The following is a 20,753-nucleotide window of genomic DNA, read 5'->3' as shown; positions in this document are numbered from 1 at the left end:
ATGTCAGAAGAGTAGCCTTCTGCTTCAGCTGCTAAAGAATTGTTTACATGTGATCCACAGTTCACAGACGCCGTACACGAGTGCCGAAGAAGCCCGTCGATATGAAACAAGCCTGCCGTCCTATGATCAGATTGAGATAAAAGTGGTGGGATCGGCTGAGAGTCAGGGCCTTCAATCGGTCCCGCCGTCCCTGCGGTCAGAGTTGGAGTCCAACTGTGCCCCGTTGCCAGCACATGCCAAAGTTATAGTCCACAGGGACTCAGAGAGCGACGAAGACACAACCACCAGCAAATCAGCGAAAGGAAAACCTGGAACAGCCAAGAGGTTTGTTATCTATGAATACATCTTGCGTGGCTTTGAACGTGAATATTTTCCTGATAAAACTTAACCCTGAGCCCTAGCGCAAACTGCCTTTGATCTTTCAGTGACTGTGGGTTCAGGGCAGAACATTTATTGCGTATTGCAAGCCCTCAGTGAATTTAGCTAAGGGCGGATCAATGATTTGGGTAGAATATTCTGGATTTTGATCTCTCAGTGAATGCGATTTTTGGACATATACATTTGGGCATTGAGGGGTGGTAAGTGATTTTGACAGGAAACACATGATATTTGAGATTTTACCCACTTCTGTTAGAATGAGCGCCTGTTCACATCTGTGAAACCTATTCCCGTTAGATGATAGTTTTTGAAGACATTTCCCCGTAAAAAATACCTGAGAGTAGTGGGGCTGAGGCAGGCATGATTCATTAATACATGTGACAAAGAAGGCTTTGGGTTCTACAGTTTAAACCACATAATGGATACATTTTTCTAAAAAATGCTAATTGCATGTGGGGGGCCACGAACCCCTGCACTTATGTGTTGCCTGCCCACTGCATCTGCTTTTTTTAATTTATTTATTTTTTTTATTTATAATTTTATTGGTTTACATACAAACCTTTAAAATAAGACCATTCATTAGTCCTCCTTAGATTACATCTCTTATAATCCGCCACATTAGTCCAGTAAACGCTTTTCAATTATCGCCAAAAAGTGCGGCAGTATAAATTTCAGGTCCATTCCGTTGAACATGTGTTGCCACCACTCGTCTGCATTGAGGGATAGGTGACACTCACTCCAGGTACCCAGGAGTAGGGTTCTCTCTGTATGTAAATTTGTGCAGAATAACACCAAATGTTTTAGAGTTTCCGGTTCTTGAGCACAGCATCGGCACAAGGGGTTCAAGTTCGCATTAGCTGACCACGCTCTCAAGCGTTCTTTGGTTTTAAACATGTTAAGCCGAAAGCACATGAACAGCCTCCTTGCGTTAGGATCTGGGAATAATTCAATATATTTTTGCAGATTGTTGAAAGCCCAAGCCTCCGGTGGCACTTTGCTCAGTAGCTTCGAGGCCCCTCTTTCGGAGCATGTCAACTCCCAGTCTGTGCGCCACAGTTTTAATTTTGCTACATCCGGATTTCCCTGTAGCAGTTCAGGGTTGATGTCGTACACATTAGACTTTCACAACGTTTCAACCACATTGCCAAACCACCTGGGGCTGACGAGCCAGCATTGTGGAAAACAGCAAATTGCGGAATTTGTTCGCAAGCTTTTGTTTTCCGATATAAGAATAACAGACTTCAGCATATGCGTGCGTGAATAGAAATTAACGATAGTTCGTGCCTGATTGAGGCTGTCGAGGTGCCTTTCGCTATACCCAGAACTTTTGTCCAAAAGATGTTCTCAAGCATTGACCACAGCTCCCATGACAAGCCTAAAGCGTTTTCTGCCCCATACGTTAGGGATGGTATTACTTTTTGTTGGTAAAATCATAGGACTGCTTTAAAGGAAAACCTTCTGCATCTTTTCTTTAGCACTAGGGCTTCATTTGACAGTTGTTTGCATTTGAGTTTTGTCGCTGTTGTCCATGGGTCGTCGTTAAGGCTAGAGCTAATGATCATTCCAAGGTACTTTACAATAGATGATATCAGTTTTTCTTGTCCCATAAACCAAGATTGGCTCATAGTTGTTCTTCTCCGACAACTTTTAAGATTGTTCAACACAAGGATTTCACATTTCTTTGTGTTAATAAGTAAAAGATTTTCGACCACATACTGCTGTACTGCATTGATTTTTCTTTGCAGGCCGATTGGTGTTAAGTCTAGTAGTATGAGGTCGTCTGCATACAAGAGCCAATTCAGACTAGATCCGTGTATCTTTGGCGGGAAAGATCTTACGGCCTCGATAGAGTTGCCGATGTGAGATATAAACAAACTGAATATTGCGGCTGCCAGAGGACAACCCTGTTTGACTCCCTTAAATGTTTTGATCGGTGGTGATAATGTGCCGGTTTAGCCTAATCTTACTCTGACAGAGGTGCCGGTGTGTAGATCTTTTATTGCAGCCAAGAGGTCATCGGGACAACCCCACGTGCTCAGTTTTTTCCATAGCAATTCTCGATCTAACTTGTCGAAAGCATAAGAGAAGTCGATGAAGGCAAGATATACAACTGATTGAGATCTAATTGCCTCCATTTTCAGTAAGTTCAGCAGCAATAAATTCAGCGAATATCCGACGTGTTTTACAAAGCCGGTCTGCCAGATGTCGACATGATTTGATCGTGTAGCCCACTTGACTAACTTGACTTGTAGCATAGTTGCGTAGATCTTTCCTAAGACGTCAAGTAACGCGATCGGTCGGTAGTTTTTTGGGCAAGTTCTGTCTCCCTTTTTATAAACGGGCACGATCACAGCTGATTTCCATGAGTTAGGTGTTTGACCTTGATCGCTTACTCTCTGGAAAAGGGTCATGCAAACGTCGGCCCATAACTCCGGATGTTGTTTCATTGTAAAGTTTGTCAGGCCATCTGGCCCAGGTGCACGCAAGTTGTTAGCATTGATAATTATGTTTACAATGTCGTCTTTGTGGAATGTTAAGGCCCATTTCGTTTTAGTTGGAACATACAAGTCAGTTGTTTTTGAGTTCTTTTTGTATAGGTCGTTAAAGTGGGCGATCCACACTGATTCTGGGACCATAGAAGCTTGAAGACCGGCCTGAGGAGCTTCTGTGTCGTTGATGATGTTCCAAAAGTCTCTAGTGTTCTTATTTTGGAAACTTTCTAACATACGCTCCGAGAATCTTTGCATCATTGTGCATTTATGTGTTTTAATCCAATTTTTATAACGCTGTTTGGCGCATTTCCTCACGGCTTCACAGGAGGCCTTATCAGCTATCTGAGCTAGTCGAATGGTGCGCCTCATCAGCTGTTTCTGTTTAAGTATGTCTAGATCAAAACAGTGGAGGCGTTTTATGTTCAAGTGTTTTAGGCCGCCGTTGTTTGTTTTAAAGTTGAACAGTAGGCCTGCGTAATCAAGCGTGGTTCCACCCATGCGGTATTGCTCGGATATCGGGTGACCTCTTCCTCTGCTAACCTTAGCCTCACTTTGTTTGATTCTACTTTGATTTTTTGTGGCCATTTAGGCCCAACGTTTTGCGTAGAATTTGTGAATTCCATGATTAGCATATCGTGGTCGCTCTTTTCTTTCGGAGTCACTTTCAATGTTGTCACTCGTTTGTGAAAGTCTGCTGAGACAAATATGTAATCGATTGTGGAGCCTTAGCTCCCACTGTTCCATGTGAGGGCCGGCGGTATATCACCTTGAGTGTGGCCATTTAGAATTTGCAGATTTCTTGCACGCAGTTCTTTCGTCCATTTTGACGCTAAGTTTTTTGTCAAAGATGTCCTTGCATGGAAAAGGTCAATGTTCAGGTCCCCGCAGAGTATTATGTTGGAGCCCTTTTGGTCCACAAGTAGATGGTCTATGATGGTAGAGATTGCATCGATAAACTCATCCTTCCCCGCTCTTCCGTGATTCCAGTATACGTTAATGATCGTCATTTGATCAGTTACTTGTGACACATGATCAGTGCTGGTAATGGTTGATTCTTGGATAAACAGAGAGTGTTTTACAGAGTTAGAGATGTTAAACCCGGATGCACTTCTTACCAACGTTATGAGTCCAGACATAGGGCGCCCCTTTTCAGGTCGTATAGCAGGGTTTACAGCGATCTGAAAGCCCGTTACAGTAGGAATGTCACTTAGCCACGTCTCCTGTAAGCAGGCAATGGACAAGTCGCCCAACCACTCATTGTTGAACAGATGACTAAAGCCTTGCGTGTTCCAGGAGCCTAAAGAACATCACTGAGGGGCAAACTCCATCTGGCATTATTGTGGTTGATTACTATTCAGTGTTGCTGCCAGCCATTGCCAGTTTTGTGTTACCTCATGGGGGGGGGTGGTACTTAAGTGAGGGTTGACCGTTAAGTCATCAGATTTCGCGTGACCTTGTATAGTTATGCTGAGCTGCTTGCTTGCGTCGCTTTCCTCTGAGTAGTTACCTTTGGCAAACTAGACGTGTTTCTTCCCACAAAGGATTTTTGTTTATAGCTTTTTTTTTTAAAGTATCGTCACTTAAAGTCTTACAGGGTGACGTAAGACGTCCGATGGGATGATTCGAGGCTACAACAGTCAATCCTGTTGATGAATTGTGAGTGGTCAAAACACATTCTGGAGAGTGTGATTGTGCGTCTTGATTGTTTGTTGATACAGCTGGCAGGTCGCCTTGCAAATTGTAGACATCAAAGCCCAAGGAGAAGAGGGACACGTTTGCGTCCAAGATAGAAGAGGCTATTAAGGGAGAGGTTATGTGAAGCACCACTCTATCGTTTCGGCACTCTTCTGGAAATTCAACAATGTGCAAGTCATCGGACCTGATTGCACGTAGTCCCAGTACATGGTGTAGTAATGTTAAAATGTTCCTGCGATTTAAGATCAGGTTGTCGGAAGACTGTAGTTGCTCAACCAATATTCTGACTAAGAGCTGATTGAGTGAGCCCCTGGTTAAGGAGTTCCTTTTCGGTGTATGGTTTCCTTTATGAAATCTTGTTGAATAGTCCTTATTTTGACTCGCTAACTGCATTGAGTGCTGAAGTACAACTCTGTCCTCCTGACCTTGGGCTTGGCTCTCTCTCAGGTCACGGTCTCGTTGATCAGGGTCCGTGCACTTTTGCATTTGATTAATTCTGTTTAACTCTTGTCGTTTTGCCTGCATTGTCAAGAAAGTGGGACTCTTCGTCTGCGCCGTCACGGTCGGCAGAGCTCCCACCTTAGCGTTACCATGGCTAGACTGTGCAAGGGAGGACTCTAAAGCCGCCTTAAGTGGTGCAACAGATTTGCATGTTTGCACATCGTTCCCAATGAGAACCAGTCTTCCCACCATTGGTGCTCGTTCAGGTTGAATGTCCATTTGCCTCTGAATGCCAATTTGGGGTTTTTCACAGGACAAGGTGGTGGACTCAATGTCCTCGTGTTCAGTGTCATCATAGGTTGACATATATTTTTTTAGTTGAGGTGCGGTCAATTGTTTACCGACACCTATGTGTGATGATATCTCTGCCTCCTTATTAAAGATGGAAAATAAAGTTGGAGCTGTGTTTAAGATGGAGTTGAGCCCAACCAGGTTTGAACCCTCATTCTGGGGTTGCATGGTAGATGTTGATTAAACTTGGGAATCCCTTAGTGATAAGTTTGTAGAGCTTTTTGCTTGTTCGAATGCAGTGTGAAATGACACGTCAGCAATTTCAATGATTGGAATTACGTGTGAGCTTGAAGCTGCCGTACTACAAACTATTTGTCTTGTTGTTGCTTGTGGATGACTTTGAAGGTTCTGTGGTTGGTGTCTGGACGTGTGACCTCTCAACAGGGGCTTTAGGGTTCGACTGTGGTGGGTTAGGCTTTGTTGTTAACAAGCAGCCAAGTAGATTAGAGGTGTCATCACAGTCGCCCATTCCATGAGTTTTTTCATCTGTCGCCACTCGTGTGTGAGTGTTGGATCCATTCACTACTTTAGAGTTGAGTAAAGCCACAACAGTAGTCAAATCACGGGTGGCCTCGTGTAGATGTTCATACAGCTTTATGAATGGGGCAAGGAAAATAATTAGTGTAGATAGTAGCAGTTCTTGCAAGGCCGTAGACGACATTGCAATATTTGCTGAGGAGCTGTGAGCTGATGCTTTAAGGCGATGGTACCCTCTGTCAATACTGGCTCTGATCCTTCTGATTTTCAGGAATGGACGTTCAATAAGGGAAGAGTCAATAGTCTCTTCACAATCCGAGTCAGTGTCAGAGTTTTCACTGCTCAACAGCAGTGGTGTTTTTGTGTTCGAGACACTAATGGTTGGTCGGCACTTCATTTTGGTACTTAACCTTTTCTGGGACAAAGGTGGCAAGCCAATTAAGTCAGGGGGGGAGCACAGTCTGTTCTCCGGTTTCAGACATTTTTGCTCGTTTACAAGGAATTTTCAGTGCTGACTCGTCACAGGAGTAGGCTAGTCTTGTGTTGTCGCATTTTAGCGAAAGTTTTTCCACTTCATTGTTAGTTGCTGATAATGTATCAGATTCGTTGGTTTTCTGTGTTTTGTTCAATGTGATTAACTTATGAAGCACGTTATTTACGAGGTCCAAGGAGTCTCGATGTGTATTTTGGTTGTTAATTAATTCCGACATTGAAGAGCCGACTTGCATGTCTGAGTGTGGGTCACTAGGCATATCCGCAACCCGGCCACGGAATGTCTCTTCGGCTGGATTTGTGCCTAGATTTGGTGTGTTGCAGCCTCTAGAGACTCCAGCATCTACCTCTCGAATGCACGAGAGTACTGGGGGCAGGCCATCGATGGGAGAACTGGCTCTCAGGGGAAGCGAAGCGCTGGAGCCGGCATCGATTGATCGACGCTCGGCTGAACTGGACTTGTACGCTCTGTGCGGCGACTCCCCTCCTCGAGTGGAACACACGGGCAAGACCTCCATGGCTCGTATCGCCATCTCCGGATCGAGGCACGCCACAGACCGCAAGTGCTCACAGCCATCCACCACAAAGGCACAGCCCGCTAGAGGTAACATAGTGTGGTTTTCTAAGCCGATGGAGGTCGTGCCAGTGTCGGTTACCTCTAGTGCGTCATGTGCCTCATATGCTGTCAATGCTCTTGGTGCTTCAAGTTCAAGTTCAGAATTACATTGCTCTGCTTGCTCTGGTGAGTTACCTAGGTGTAAGATTTGTGATGAGCCTTGCTGCACCCATGCGTTGGGGGTTAGCTTTTTGCAGAAAACGTCGTCGTCAAGGCAGGCGGTCGTTACTGGTACAGCAATGGTGACAGGCATTATCGTGTGGGAGTGCGTGTCAGTGTCTTCACTCGTGGATGCACATGAGTAGTAATTACTTACTTTGGTCTGCCGACTCCGTTGGGACACGGCTCTGCGAGTTGAAACGGAATCTTTGCGTTTTTTCTGAGCATGAGTTTTCGGTGAAGACATCACAGGCAATGTACTTAAATGAGCACTGTCCGACATGGAGTCTGCACCTCGCAACTCGCCAAACAGCTAAACAGCAAAATCCTCAGCCCTTTGGTCCTCAGGGGGAGGCGGCCTTTTGTACCAAGTAACCTAGTTGGTTGTTGGTGGTTAAAGGTACAGGCACACGCACCTCTTTTTCGCAGCAGAGTTCCAGGTAGTTCCAAATAGATTCACTCGCCACAGCTAAACAGCAAAATCTTCAGCCCTTTGGTCCTCAGGGCTTAGCACTCTCAAAATGGAGAGCAGGTTTGAAGAATAAATCAAGGAGAATCCGACTTTTTACTTCACATTTACACTCCGCTTTGAGGGAAATAGAAGGCTGCCTGGAAATGCTGCCTTTCACGTGGCGTTTTATGATGGATTCAAATGGAATGTACCTGCTATTTAACAGGTGTAAATTGTGGTGTGTGACTCGCCCAAGTGTGTTGCCCGTTTGAGGGAATGTGTCCCTCCCATGTGTTTTGCCCTGTTACCATTGGCCACGACTGTGTCATGGCCCAAGCTAATAAAAGGAGCCCCTGCAGGTACGTGCAGGAGACCGGCTGCAGACTCTCAAAGAGGAATGACTGGTCTGTCTCTCATTTAGCAGCCCACACTGTGTGAGCACAGGCCTGCTGGCCATGATGCTGTGGGACCCTCGAGCCAGCAAGGTGGCAAGGGTCTGCATGGTTATGGCCCACCCTGCCCCCACTAAAGACCACCGTGGGCCCCTCGGCAATCCTCTACGGTGCTGATGGGCCCTATCACCCCGGGGCCCATGCTGGATGCCCATAGCAGGCCCCTATATAACATAAATGCATGGCAGATTTCATTTGAATTCATTGGTTTAATGCCTGCATGAAAATCTCATGCAGGCGTAAAACCATGTGCTCTTCCAAGACGGAGGAAGAAAGCAATGCAGAGATGCCAAATTCGCTTTCCCGTCATCCTGTGCCTTGAAAATGCACTAAAAGGAGATTGAGAGCAAAATGAAATGGTGAAGGTGCTTTTGCGCTCTCATTTTGGTCAGTACTCAGTAGAAAAGGACACCCATAGTGTTATATGATTGTTATACAACATACTGGATATTATTTGGAAAATTAATTCAGTTACAATTGAACAGTAAAACAATTACCTTTAAGATGTATAAATACTCTCATATATTACACATCCCTGCAGGTTTTTGTCTGGATACGGGAAGTGAATGCATTGCTAACAATTATCTTCATGTCCTTTCTATCGAGTAGATACAGCTACTTTCACGCAGCTATGTTAGCCTAACATCATTTTGTCTCTCATGATATAGTTTCCAAAACCAGAACCCTAGATTGTTCAACCTCGGGAGGGTAGCTCAGGGGCAACGTGGTCGCCTTGGAAGCAAGACAACACGGGGCACCACAGGTTTGATCCCCGGGTCCGTGCTTAGAAACCTCTGGGTATTAAGAGCGTTATAAATAACCTTTTCATATAATAACCTGACAACATCCTGTTGCTTACCAGCTAGGTTTGCCCTCCAGAAAACCCCACACGTACAAACAATACCTAAGAAGCCACTAGCAACAATGTCCCTTTCTGCATGCTGTATCCTCCTGCTGTGACATCATGGCAGATCATTATGACATCACAACATAGGGGGATATGGCATTTTCTCTACCAGCGTTTTCATAGGTCTTGCTGAGGGGTGAGATGAGACGGCACCAGGTGTTTGTTTATCTTTCATATAGTTCCCCCATTCTGCCCCTCTGCAACCCCTACAATCTGTGTCCATGGCAACAGCGGAGGGGATGGAAAAGGGATGAAGAAGGCCTCACAGAACATGAAGTTATATATGGGCAGCTTTCAACTACAGTGTGTATTCCACCTCTGCGCTCCGAGTCACATCATAGACAACTCCAGCTTTGCTCTTGTATTGCAGATGTCACTCGGAACTGCGTGTTGGGTTATGTCCCCATAGTAGATAGCTACCCTGTGACAATTTTAAATATGGTATTTGTGCATGCTAGCAGATCTGGTGATTTGGCGAATATAATTTACTTGATGTATAAGCGCCTTACAAATGCACAATTAAATAAATAAATAAATAAATAAAAAAAATAAATAAATAACACAATAAAGCCAGCTCTGCTATTTAAGAAAGAAACCTTCAAAGAAAATGTGCCCTGAAACCATTCACAGGTAGAATGTAGGAAATCACAGAGGCATTATAGGTGAGCTTGGGGTTGGCACTGAGTTATCAAGAGGATTCATTTATATTGTACAGTATAATGATTTTAACACCTACCTTATCCATGTGTCGTCATTGTTCCCAAGTGCAGCCTAAGGTTGGTGTGTCAAGTATGAATACAGTTTATATTACAGAAGCAGGACTGCCCTGGGTTTATTTAGTGGCAAAGATTTCAAGCAGCAGCCAATAATGTAAACTCTTCCACTTCTTGGCCGGCCGCCTGATCGCATGAGCAGGGCCTGAAGTCTAACACTACACTCAAGCTACTTGGAATTAGCTGTGTTATTGATTTTCTATATAAACAACCTTACAATTTACACCCAATTACTAGGTAAGAAAAGAGCGAGTTCCTTCTGCTAAATGATGTGCTCCAGTACTCCTCTCCGGTAAAATGTAATTTAAATACCCTGTGGGGTTGGTCCATGATGGCACTTCGTCACAACTGGCATGGCAGGGAGTGTGTACAATTACAATGTAGCCGTCTCCGACATGTTTGCATGTTGGTGAGAGTTTCATTTCAATTGTGAGTGCTGTCTGCCATGCGAGCATGGCAAGCAGCGCTCACAAACAAAAGTAAACGCTGTCTGGCATGGCAGCATGCCAGGTAGTGTTTACTTACTTTGCGCTGCAGAGTGCAAATGTGAAGCGCAAAAGGCGGAGTACATGCTTGTATGCGACCTGTTGCTCTTTACACTTGCACCCTGCAGTGCAAATGACGAAAATGTGGCAGTGCTGAGCCGCTTACATTACGGTGTAAGCTTAACGGCTCCTCAACATCTAATTACGATTTTGGCCAACATGAGCCCCCATGTGTTTGCAACCAACGTTTGGGCCTCTGAATTTGTGCTCCATTTTTAAGGCAGTAGAGGTGTTTTAAAGCAATTTTTTGGCATCCAGAGGTTTGGTCAATTTTCAAGGCATTTAAGGTGATTATAAGCTGTTCTTGTGTCTCTGAAATACTGATCGCTTTTTAAAGCCTTCTCAGGTGTTTTTTTATTCCGTTTTGAGGACTCCACATCTTTGGCTCATTTATAAGATGTCCAAGGCTTTTGTTTTGTCATTCTCAGCCTAAAAAGCAAGCTCTGCAATATCTCTCCTGCACATTTCAGCCCAGAGGTTGACTCCTACACTCTTGAAATTAACATGTTCTTCTGGTGGACCTGTGACACACATTATGGGCACACCCTTAAATTGCAGAGGTCAGCTGTGATGGAAGCACTGGTCAGGCGAGTGGTCAGTTCCCTTCCCATGAATAGTTTTCGTATAATTCCAAATGTTGGTTTTTAAGAAGAAAACAATGGCATCCATTCTCTACAATTAGAGAGCTTATGATTAGATTCCTTGGCCCTGTCACATGCGGCATCGCCCACAAGCCTTTTTGCCAGTGACGACGAGAAAAGCAAAGCAATGGAGAGGCACCCCGATAACCCGGGCAGTGTCCTCCTCCTGGCCTCCCCCTCCTGGGAAGAAGGGGAGGCGCAGACTTCGGCGCGCCAAAAGAAGGAAAAGCCCGTGAAAGGAAAGCGCGGCGAAATCTGGGGAAAGCCCGCGAAGGGCTAAAAAAAGAAAGGGGAGGGGATTCCCCTTTATATAACGGGTCCAGACGGAAAGCAGCATCACCAGCTGCTGCAGAAAAACGCCCGTGAAACGCTGAGGAAGGTTTTCGTTTTTTGTTTAGTTGCGTTTCGGTTCCTGGAGGGAGGATCGCCGCTGGCTAAGCAGCCCTGCAAAAAGGAAGGAACAGCGCTTGCAACAGTGACAACGGTTAACTGAAGGAGGGCCCGGCGATGTTCCAAATCATCCTAGGAACATCATTGCAGGCTGATCGGGGCAGCTTCTGGCACCACTAGCGAGGAAGCAGAGAAGCGGCAGAGCGGTACGGCTGGGCGGTACCACCAGAGAGCAGCTGCGGGACGGGAAGGAGAGCTGCCGGCTGCTGTCGGGTCCCAAAGGTGAGCGAGCAGCAGAGGAGGCGTGCGGCCCCTCATCGGCATCGGCCCGTGAAGGAGAAGGAAGTCAGGCAAGGTCTCTACGCGCGGCTGCGGCCGGAAGCCACATGGGCACATGTGTGGCGCCTCGACCAGAAGTGAGCAAGAAGCCGGCAAGCCCGTCGCACACAGCTGCTTGGGGGGGAATCCCCACGGGCACACGAAGGATTCCGGGACGCGAGCAGCGGGAAGCCCTAAGCTGCCAGCTCACAGCACGACCTCACTGCAACAAACGCTGATTCCAGAAGGGCCTCGCCAGGCGGCGGGCGGTGCAGGAACACAAAGGTTGGCTTAAACGCGGGGAGAAACGCAGGCGGCTAACGGACGACACAGCCCCTGCACACGCAGCCTCCAGTACCAGTCAACTGGGTACACCGGGGCTAGAACTTTGAAACAAGGACCAGGCAGCTACCAGGGGTCCAGGTCTAGAACTTTTAAATAAGGACCAGGCAGCTACCAGGGGGCAACCCGCCAGCACAAGTTAGCTAACAAGCACAATGGATTTGGACGCTTTCGTGGCCATGGCAAAAATGGCAGCTGCTAAACACGGCCGGAATTTGCTAGATGCCTTGATAACACAGACTGGGGAAGAACAACCGGGGCCAAGTGCTAGTCCTAATTCCCCATTGGTGTTCCAAGAGGATGAAGACACGCAGGAACAAGAAGAGGAAGGACATGTAGAGGAGGAAGAAGAACCAACAGGAAAAAGAAGGCGGGTGATGACGCTGAAGGCAAAAGCAAGCAAGGAACAGGCGGCAAAAAGCAAGAAAGCAAGGGCAGCAGGAGCAAGGAGCAAAGAAAGGACACAGGAGATTGCAGCCATACCGGCATCTACACCTGTGGAGGCGCCAAGGAGTCAGGGACCACCCAGCATGCCTGCAACCAGACCGGTGGCTGCGAGGGAGGACGGCCCCACATCCTTGGAGGCAGTGAAAGGTACGGTGGTGCAATGTATGCAAGCCTGGGGGAATGGGGGCAGCGGGCAATTGCTAAGTGGAAATATCAATGCATTTAACCAAATTGGAAGTGGGGCAGCGGTATTACAGCAGAGAGGGGTAATGACGGGGACAGGGGTCGGGTTGGCAGGTGGCTACCAGCAACCAGGGAACCTGGCCAGCATCAGTGTGCCGGGGGGGAGCCAGTGGCCAGGGCCATGGCCTATGACACCATTACTGGGTGGGGTGTTTCAGCAAGGGCAAGGGCCCAGCACCAGGGCTAGTATTAACACTGGTGACCTGCTCACAGCACAGCCTGCTCAGAGGCAACAGGCCATCTCAGCAACCAATGCCAACCACATAGGCAAAGGCAGCCCAATGCTCCAAGGGGGGCTACCTACAGCAGGGGCTGCACAAGCACCCACATGGTGGGGGCAAGGTGTGACAGGAACAGGGCTACCTCCAGTCCCGAGCATCACTGTTGGACAGGAGGGGATAGGGGGAACAATGACGCAGTATGGGAGAACGATGCCCGGGTTTGGTCCAGTCAGGGTGTCGGTTAACTCTTTATCTTGGCATATACCAATGGCAGTCAAAGAAAGGGTATGGAGGAAAGAATTAATAGAAATCCTAGACTTTGTGGGGCTGGAGCCACTGGGTAACGGGTTAAAGGAATTATTTGAAAAGGAGAAGGAGAAAAGGAACAAGGAGACACCCAAGACTGAGGCATCCATTCATAATTGGTTAAAGGCATTTAAGGTGTACACATCAATAATGATAGAGAAGTACCCACAGGATGCTCTAGCAATGCTGGCTTACGAGCAATACATACATGATCTCTATTTGAAACGCGGGGGGGAGGGCTGGCTACAATACGATCGGGTATTCCGTTTAAAAATGCAGGTTTGGCCAGCCTTGTCCTGGGATGAAATGGATGTTGGTGGGATTTTGAATAAACTAGTATTGACAGGGGAAGGGTGGGAAAAAACCCCAGTGGAGAAGCCCCAGGTATGGAGAGGCAGGGGGGGGTCCTCACGGCAGGGGAGGGCGTTCTTTTGCAGGTACTCCTCCTGGAACAGCAGAGCCAGCTACCAGGGGGAGCAAGCGGAATGCTTGAGGGTCACCGAAGAAGGGGATTGCCCCTTTTGGCAAAGCATGCCGATTTAAACACCCTCGGGGAAGGAGTCACAAGGAGCGCAGCTCCTCAGCCAGCGAAGGAAGGCAGGGGAGTAGCTCCAGAGGGAAGGACAAGGTCAAAAAGGAATAAGGTTAGGATCATGATGTCAAAATCTGTCCCTAAGAGAATGTGTAATGGTAGGATTAAAGCTGGACTACCAACCCCTGTTAACCTACAAGCAATGACTCCATGGTTGAATATTTATCATAACGCTGAAGATGCTAGACTGTTGTGGGAAGGCTTCAGGTGGGGGTTCAGGATCCCGTATGGGGAAGTAATAAAGGGCACAGAGGCTCGCAATCTGCGGTCAGCGCTGGGGATGCCTGAGGTGGTGGCACGGAAAGTAGCCAAAGTGGTGGATTTGGGCATAGTGGCTGGTCCATTCACACAACCACCAATGCCAAACCTGGTCATATCACCACTAGGGCTGGTTCCCAAAAAGGAGGAGGGCCAGTATCGGCTGATACATCACCTCTCATTTCCAGAGGGGGGGGTCAGTCAATCATGGGATCAGTGAAGAATTGTGCAGAGTGCACTATTCATCCTTTGATGAGGCAGTAGAGGTGGTAAGAGCGGCCGGGAGGGAAGCCCTTACGGAAAAGCTGACATTGAGTCTGCATTTCGATTGTTGCCCATTCATGAGGAGAGTCAACATTTGTTGGGTTTTAAGGTACAGGAGCACTACTTTTATGATAAATGTTTACCGATGGGGTGTGCCATTTCCTGTTCTTATTTTGAAGCATTTAGCACCTTCTTGGAGTTTGCGCTGAAGCAAGAGTGTCAGGAAGGGGCAGTGTTACATTACCTGGATGATTTTCTGTTCGTTGGGGGGAAAGGGTCCAAAGAGTGTGGGGACCTGATGGGTACTTTTCAGAGATTGATGAAGGTGATGGGGGTTCCTCTAGCTGGGGAAAAAACCGTGGGGCCAGTGACCTGTTTAACCTTCCTGGGGATTGAAATTGATTCAGAAAAAGGGGAATGCAGGCTGCCGCAGGACAAGGTAGCCAAACTGAAAGGGATCATCAGGGGTATAAGGAGTAAGAAGAAGGCAACCGTAAGGGAACTCCAGGTCTTGGCAGGCAACCTCAAATTTGCAGGAAAGGTCATCCCGGTGGGAAGGACATTCACAATGAGTGTGGAGCTGGAAACGGTAGGGCTGCAACATGCTGGACAGCATGTCAGGGTGGGGTCTGAAGTACGGAAGGACCTGGCCATGTGGGACACATTCCTAGATAACTTTAATGGGGTTTTGTTGTGGAGAAGTGAAAGTAACAGCAAGGACAGGCGGAAGTTGTTCACAGACTCGTCTGGCCTCTGGGGTTCGGGGCGATCCTCGACAAGAAATGGTGCGGCATGCCATGGCCGGAGGAATGGCATCGGCAAGGGGTTACCAAAGACATCACTCTGTTGGAACTCTTCCCCATTGTGATAGCATTTAAACTATGGGGGGAGCAACTGGGAAACAACAAAGTCATGCTCTGGTCTGACAACCTAGCAGTAGTCCAGATCATTAACCAAGGTTGTGCCAATGGCACAAAGGTTTTGCGATTACTGAGAGAACTCCAGAGATGCATGCTAGCAAGGAATATTGAGGTACGAGCAAGACACATTCCGGGGGTTCAGAACACAGCAGCTGATGCTCTCTCTCGTTTACAGTGGGAGAAATTTCGGGAGAGTTTCCCAGGAGCGGAAGAAGTGATGTCCCCGTTCAAAACACAGTGGTGGGACATGATTGGGGCAATCTGAGCACCCTGATTCAGACGGCACTGGCGCCAGGCACGACTAAAAGGTACAAGGCATGCTGGGAGCGGTACCTTAATTTCAAACGGAAGGTACTAAGAGAGGGTCAGCAAGAGATGCCGCTAAGGGCCTTTGTGGGGTGGGGCTGGCAGGAAAGAAAAACCAGGTCATGGATGGCACATGACCTGGCAGCCATTGCCCATTTTTCTAAGCTGGAGGGGAAGAGTGACCCTACTAAAGAGCATTATATTTGTATGGCGATGAAAGGATGGGCCAAGCAAGAAGGGCCTATAAGTGATGTGAGGAGGCCCTTAGATGTGGTCAAGCTGCAGATGGTGGTCGCCAGCCTGGAACGAATTTGCCATGGGGGTTTCGAGGTGACGTTATTCAGGGCAGCGTTCACGCTAGCAGTTTTTGGGGCATTCAGGGTGAGTGAACTGGTACCAGAGAACAAAGGGGCGAAGGGCACGATATTCTTACAAATGCAGATGTGCACTGCTCGGAGACACAGGTGATATTATGGTTAAAAAGATCAAAGACGGATCAAGTAGGCAAAGGGTGCACAGTTTCTCTACAACCCATCACAGGTAGCACGGTATGCCCAGTCAAGGCAGTGTCAAGTTTCCTAAAACTAAGACCTCTCACAGAAGGGGGGGTTCTACTACTCATCCATCAAGATGGTACAGCACTGAGTCGCTTCCAGTTTAGGAGAGTAATGGAGTTGGCGCTAGAAGAGATAGGGGAAACAGAAGGGGTCTTTGGGACACATTCATTCCGAATTGGGGCTGCCACTTCAGCGGCGACCGTGGGCATGGGGGAGGTGGCAATCAAACAGATTGGGAGATGGAAATCGGGTTGCTTCAAGAGATATATCAGGCCTGAAAAACTGTAAGGTTGATGCTCCCTCCTTCTTTTCCCACCAGGACCAGCCCGAAGGAAGAAGAGAGCGGTATGGGTAATAGGACACTCATTTGTGTCTAGGGCAGGGGCGAGCTGGACATCGGAGCAGGAAAAACTGACGGCTGGCGCGTTCAGTATTGGGTGGCATGGGGTGCCAGGTATGAAGTGGGCCCAACTACAGGGGCAGGTGCGCAGATTGCTGACCAACAAGCAAAAGCCGGATATATTAGTCATTCACTTGGGGGGTAACGATCTGACAAATTTAGGGAGGGGGGCACTGATGCGGGAGATGATGTTCTCTTTACAGGAGCTATCAGGTCAACTGGGGGAAAAAGAGATCGTCTGGTCAGAGATATCCCAAGGCCGGAATGCAGAGGTGCGGATAATCATGCAGCAGTGGAGAAGTCCAGGCGGAAACTAAACTACACTATGGCAGGGGCTGCAGGGGCAGGGGCTTTGGTCAAATCAGGCACGGCCTGATCAATTTGAAATCCCCAGAATATTTTCTCAAGGATGGGGTGCACCTATCGCCATTGGGCATGGATCTGTTTTTTTGGAATCTCTGCACCAAAATACTGCAAATGTAAGGGAAGGAGCAAAGGGGGGAGCCACAGTGGGCAGCAACCCACTTGTGGCGTGGCAGTGTTTGGCCGAACAAACACATGAGACAGACTTCGGATGAGCCACGAGAAAGCCGGAAGGGTCTTCGCTCTTCTCTGACCCAGCGCCCCTTGGGAGCCTAAGCAGCAGGGGCGTCTGGGAGGAACAACAAGGGCTCAGCTTACCCCAAGGAAACAGCACTCTTCCCGCCCAGGAGCGCCTGCAGGGGCAGGAGGGGCTCAGACGCAAAGGTGGGGAGAGTTGGGCCTATCTAGGACTCTTGGGGAAGGAAAGGGGGAAGCAGTTATTTGGGACACGGAGCAGTCGCCGCATCTTATGAGTGTTTTTCCACAAATGTGTGCAGTGTGGTTTGTGATATTGTGGAATAAATCTGCAGCCTTTTTATGCCAAAAACAAACAAAGACTCATTCTCCACTTTTCTGGGGGGAAAGGGAATGAGCTATGGTTATGTGTTAGATACAAATGGACGGATGCCGGGGTTATGCCAGTGACGATGAGAAAAGCAAAGCAATGGAGGAGGCACCCCGATAACCCGGGCAGTGTCCTCCTTCTGGCCTCCCCCTCCTGGGAAGAAGGGGAGGCGCGGACTTCGGCACGCCAAAAGGAGGAAAAGCCTGCGAAAGGAAAGCGCAGCGAAATCTGGGGAAAGCCCGCGAAGGGCTGACAAAAGAAAGGGGAGGGGATTCCCCTTTATATAACGGGCGGGCTCCAGACGGAAAGCAGCATCACCAGCTGCTGCAGAAGGACGCCCGTGAAACGCTGAGGAAGGTTTTCGTTTTCCCACCCACCAACCCTACGAACAGAACAAGCAGAAATATCTAGTCGTCGTTGTCGCAGGACGACAAGGCAGTGTTTGGCTGAATAAACACATGAGACAGACTCCGGATGAGCCACGAGAAAGCCGGAAGGGTCTTCACTCTTCTCTGACCCAGCGCACCTTGGGAGCCTAAGCAGCAGGGGCGTCTGGGAGGAACAACAAGGGCTCAGCGTCCCCCAAGGAAACGGCACTCTCCCCGCCCAGGAGCGCCTGCAGGGGCAGGAGGGGCTCAAACGCAAAGGTGGGGAGAGTTGGGCCTATCTAGGACTCTTGGGGAAGGAAAGAGGGAAGCAGTTATTTGGGACACGGAGCAGTCGCCGCATTTTATGAGTGTTTTTCCACAAATGTGTGCAGTGTGGTTTGTGATATTGTGGAATAAATCTGCGGCCTTTTTATGCCAAAAACAAACACTCATTCTCCACTTTTCTGGGGGGAAAGGGAATGAGCTATGGTTATGTTTAGATACAAATGGACGGAGGCCGGGGTTATGCCAGTGACGATGAGAAAAGCAAAGCAATGGAGGAGGCACTCCAATAACCCGGGCAGTGTCCTCCTCCTGGCCTCCCCCTCCTGGGAAGAAGGGGAGGCACGGACTTCGGCGCACCAAAAGAAGGAAAAGCCTGCGAAAGGAAAGCGCAGCGAAATCTGGGGAAAGCCCGCAAAGGGCTAACAAAAGAAAGGGGAGGGGATTCCCCTTTATATAACGGGCGGGCTCCAGATGGAAAGCAGCATCACCAGCTGCTGCAGAAGGACGCCCGTGAAACGCTGAGGAAGGTTTTCGTTTTCCCACCCACCAACCCTACGAACAGAACAAGCAGAAATACCTAGTCGTCGTCGTCGCAGGACGACAAGGCGGTGTTTGGCCGAACAAACACATGAGACAGACTTCGGATGAGCCACGAGAAAGCCGGAAGGGTCTTCGCTCTTCTCTGACCCAGCGCCCCTTGGGAGCCTAAGCAGCAGGGGCGTCTGGGAGGAACAACAAGGGCTCAGCTTACCCCAAGGAAACAGCACTCTTCCCGCCCAGGAGCGCCTGCAGGGGCAGGAGAGGCTCAGACGCAAAGGTGGGGAGAGTTGGGCCTATCTAGGACTCTTGGGGAAGGAAAGGGGGAAGCAGTTATTTGGGACACGGAGCAGTCGCCGCATCTTATGAGTGTTTTTCCACAAATGTGTGCAGTGTAGTTTGTGATATTGTGGAATAAATCTGCAGCCTTTTTATGCCAAAAACAAACAAAGACTCATTCTCCACTTTTCTGGGGGGAAAGGGAATGAGCTATGGTTATGTGTTAGATACAAATGGACGGATGCCGGGGTTATGCCAGTGACGATGAGAAAAGCAAAGCAATGGAGGAGGCACCCCGATAAACCGGGCAGTGTCCTCCTTCTGGCCTCCCCCTCCTGGGAAGAAGGGGAGGCGCGGACTTCGGCACGCCAAAAGGAGGAAAAGCCTGCGAAAGGAAAGCGCAGCGAAATCTGGGGAAAGCCCGCGAAGGGCTAACAAAAGAAAGGGGAGGGGATTCCCCTTTATATAACGGGTGGGCTCCAGACGGAAAGCAGCATCCCCACCAAAAATATCGTTGTGTATATATGGTCGTTGGGAACGGCCATAGGCGATATTTTTAGTGGGAATAATATTTGGGAACAGGGGTTGAAGGGGTGCCCCCGCTCCTTTTAAAATAATACAGAGGATGCACGGGTGTCCCCCGCAGGTTCCATGCCTTAATATCGCCACAAATATACGGCGATATTTTTGTATGGCGATATTTTTGCTGGGATATTAACACATGGAACCCTCTCTGTATGGGCGGACATTACAGTAAAGGATGCATGACACTTTACATAGGAAAATGAAAGAAAACCTTTTCCGCTGTCACTTTTGTTCGCACCCATGAAGCGCACCAGGTTCAGCATGCAGCTGACCTGACATTTCCAAGCCCACAGGCACAGACATCACAAAATGATGACTACACCACAGAACAACAGATAACCTGCCACCTACAACTCTTACACTCACGCAAACAAACACACACTCACACAGACTGACACGCCCACAAGTACCCCTCTTCCAACTCAACCTCAGATAGAAAATTATACGTGTTCAATGATTTCAACAAGATGTGACTCCCAAATCATGCATGATATTAAACATTAGACACACAACGCTTTAAATAATCGGTTCAAAATAACCAGATACTAAAAAATGGAAAATCAATGGAAAATAAAACAAGTCTTAACAAGGGTTACCTTTACAACCTATACACAAGTGAATTCTACAAAGCCTTGAGAATGTCAACGCTAAGATACAACTACTGTCCACACTAAGTATTTCTTTAATAGATGCAAAGTCCATCACAATGCAAATTAAACTTGAACTGACACTGCACCACTACTTCAATGCAATCGCTTCAACTATTAAGTATCTCACATCCATCCCTTTGGTAAAGTTACTCTTGGAAGTAGTTTAGAAGTGTGACTTTAAACTTGTAGTGTGATGGCCTTTATCGGTATCAGAGCAATGCTTCATTTGGAAAGTATGTGAACGTTAGTTTTGGCCTTCCAAACCTTTGTAAACTTCCCCTTTCCTTACCTTTGGATTGAATATCTGTATCTCAACATTGCTATAGTTTTAGATTACAGACTTTATAGCTAGTAACTCACTTATTTTAAAACGTGCTCTTTCCTCTGTGACAGATTGATTTCATAACATTTAACCCCTTTGATGAATAAGGAAGACATGTTCCAGAAAAATGTGTTTGTCGCAAGGTAAAAAATAAAATAGAAAATGTGGTGGCAATCCATGCAACAGTTCAAAAGCTGTAAAGCGTAAAAAAAAGTGTGTTTTTAACTTTTGCATTGATTTCTCCCACAGGGAAAATGCACAATGTTCACTCAAGCCCACAGACCAAATCACTGATGTGTTTTGACAAATTGTTTGGGCGATTGCCAGAAAGCATGGGAATAATCGCCTACCGCTTTTGTTGAAAA

General features: G+C 47.8%; 1 protein-coding gene across 1 annotated transcript in view; it reads left to right on the top strand.

Moving 5' to 3' along the window:
• BSND (barttin CLCNK type accessory subunit beta) overlaps positions 1-20,753 on the top strand; it is a 196,401-nt gene that overhangs the window by 108,650 nt on the left and 66,998 nt on the right. The window contains exon 3 of the mRNA XM_069642117.1: positions 61-324. Coding sequence (XP_069498218.1) covers positions 61-324 — 264 coding nt within the window. The remainder of the gene's footprint in view (positions 1-60; positions 325-20,753) is intronic.

This window comes from Ambystoma mexicanum, chromosome 1q (assembly GCF_040938575.1).
Source record: "Ambystoma mexicanum isolate Mex_15411 chromosome 1q, UKY_AmexF1_1, whole genome shotgun sequence".
NCBI lineage: Eukaryota > Metazoa > Chordata > Amphibia > Caudata > Ambystomatidae > Ambystoma > Ambystoma mexicanum.
The sequence above is the reverse complement of the archived record's forward strand: the minus strand, read 5'-3'. Positions and strand labels throughout refer to the sequence as shown.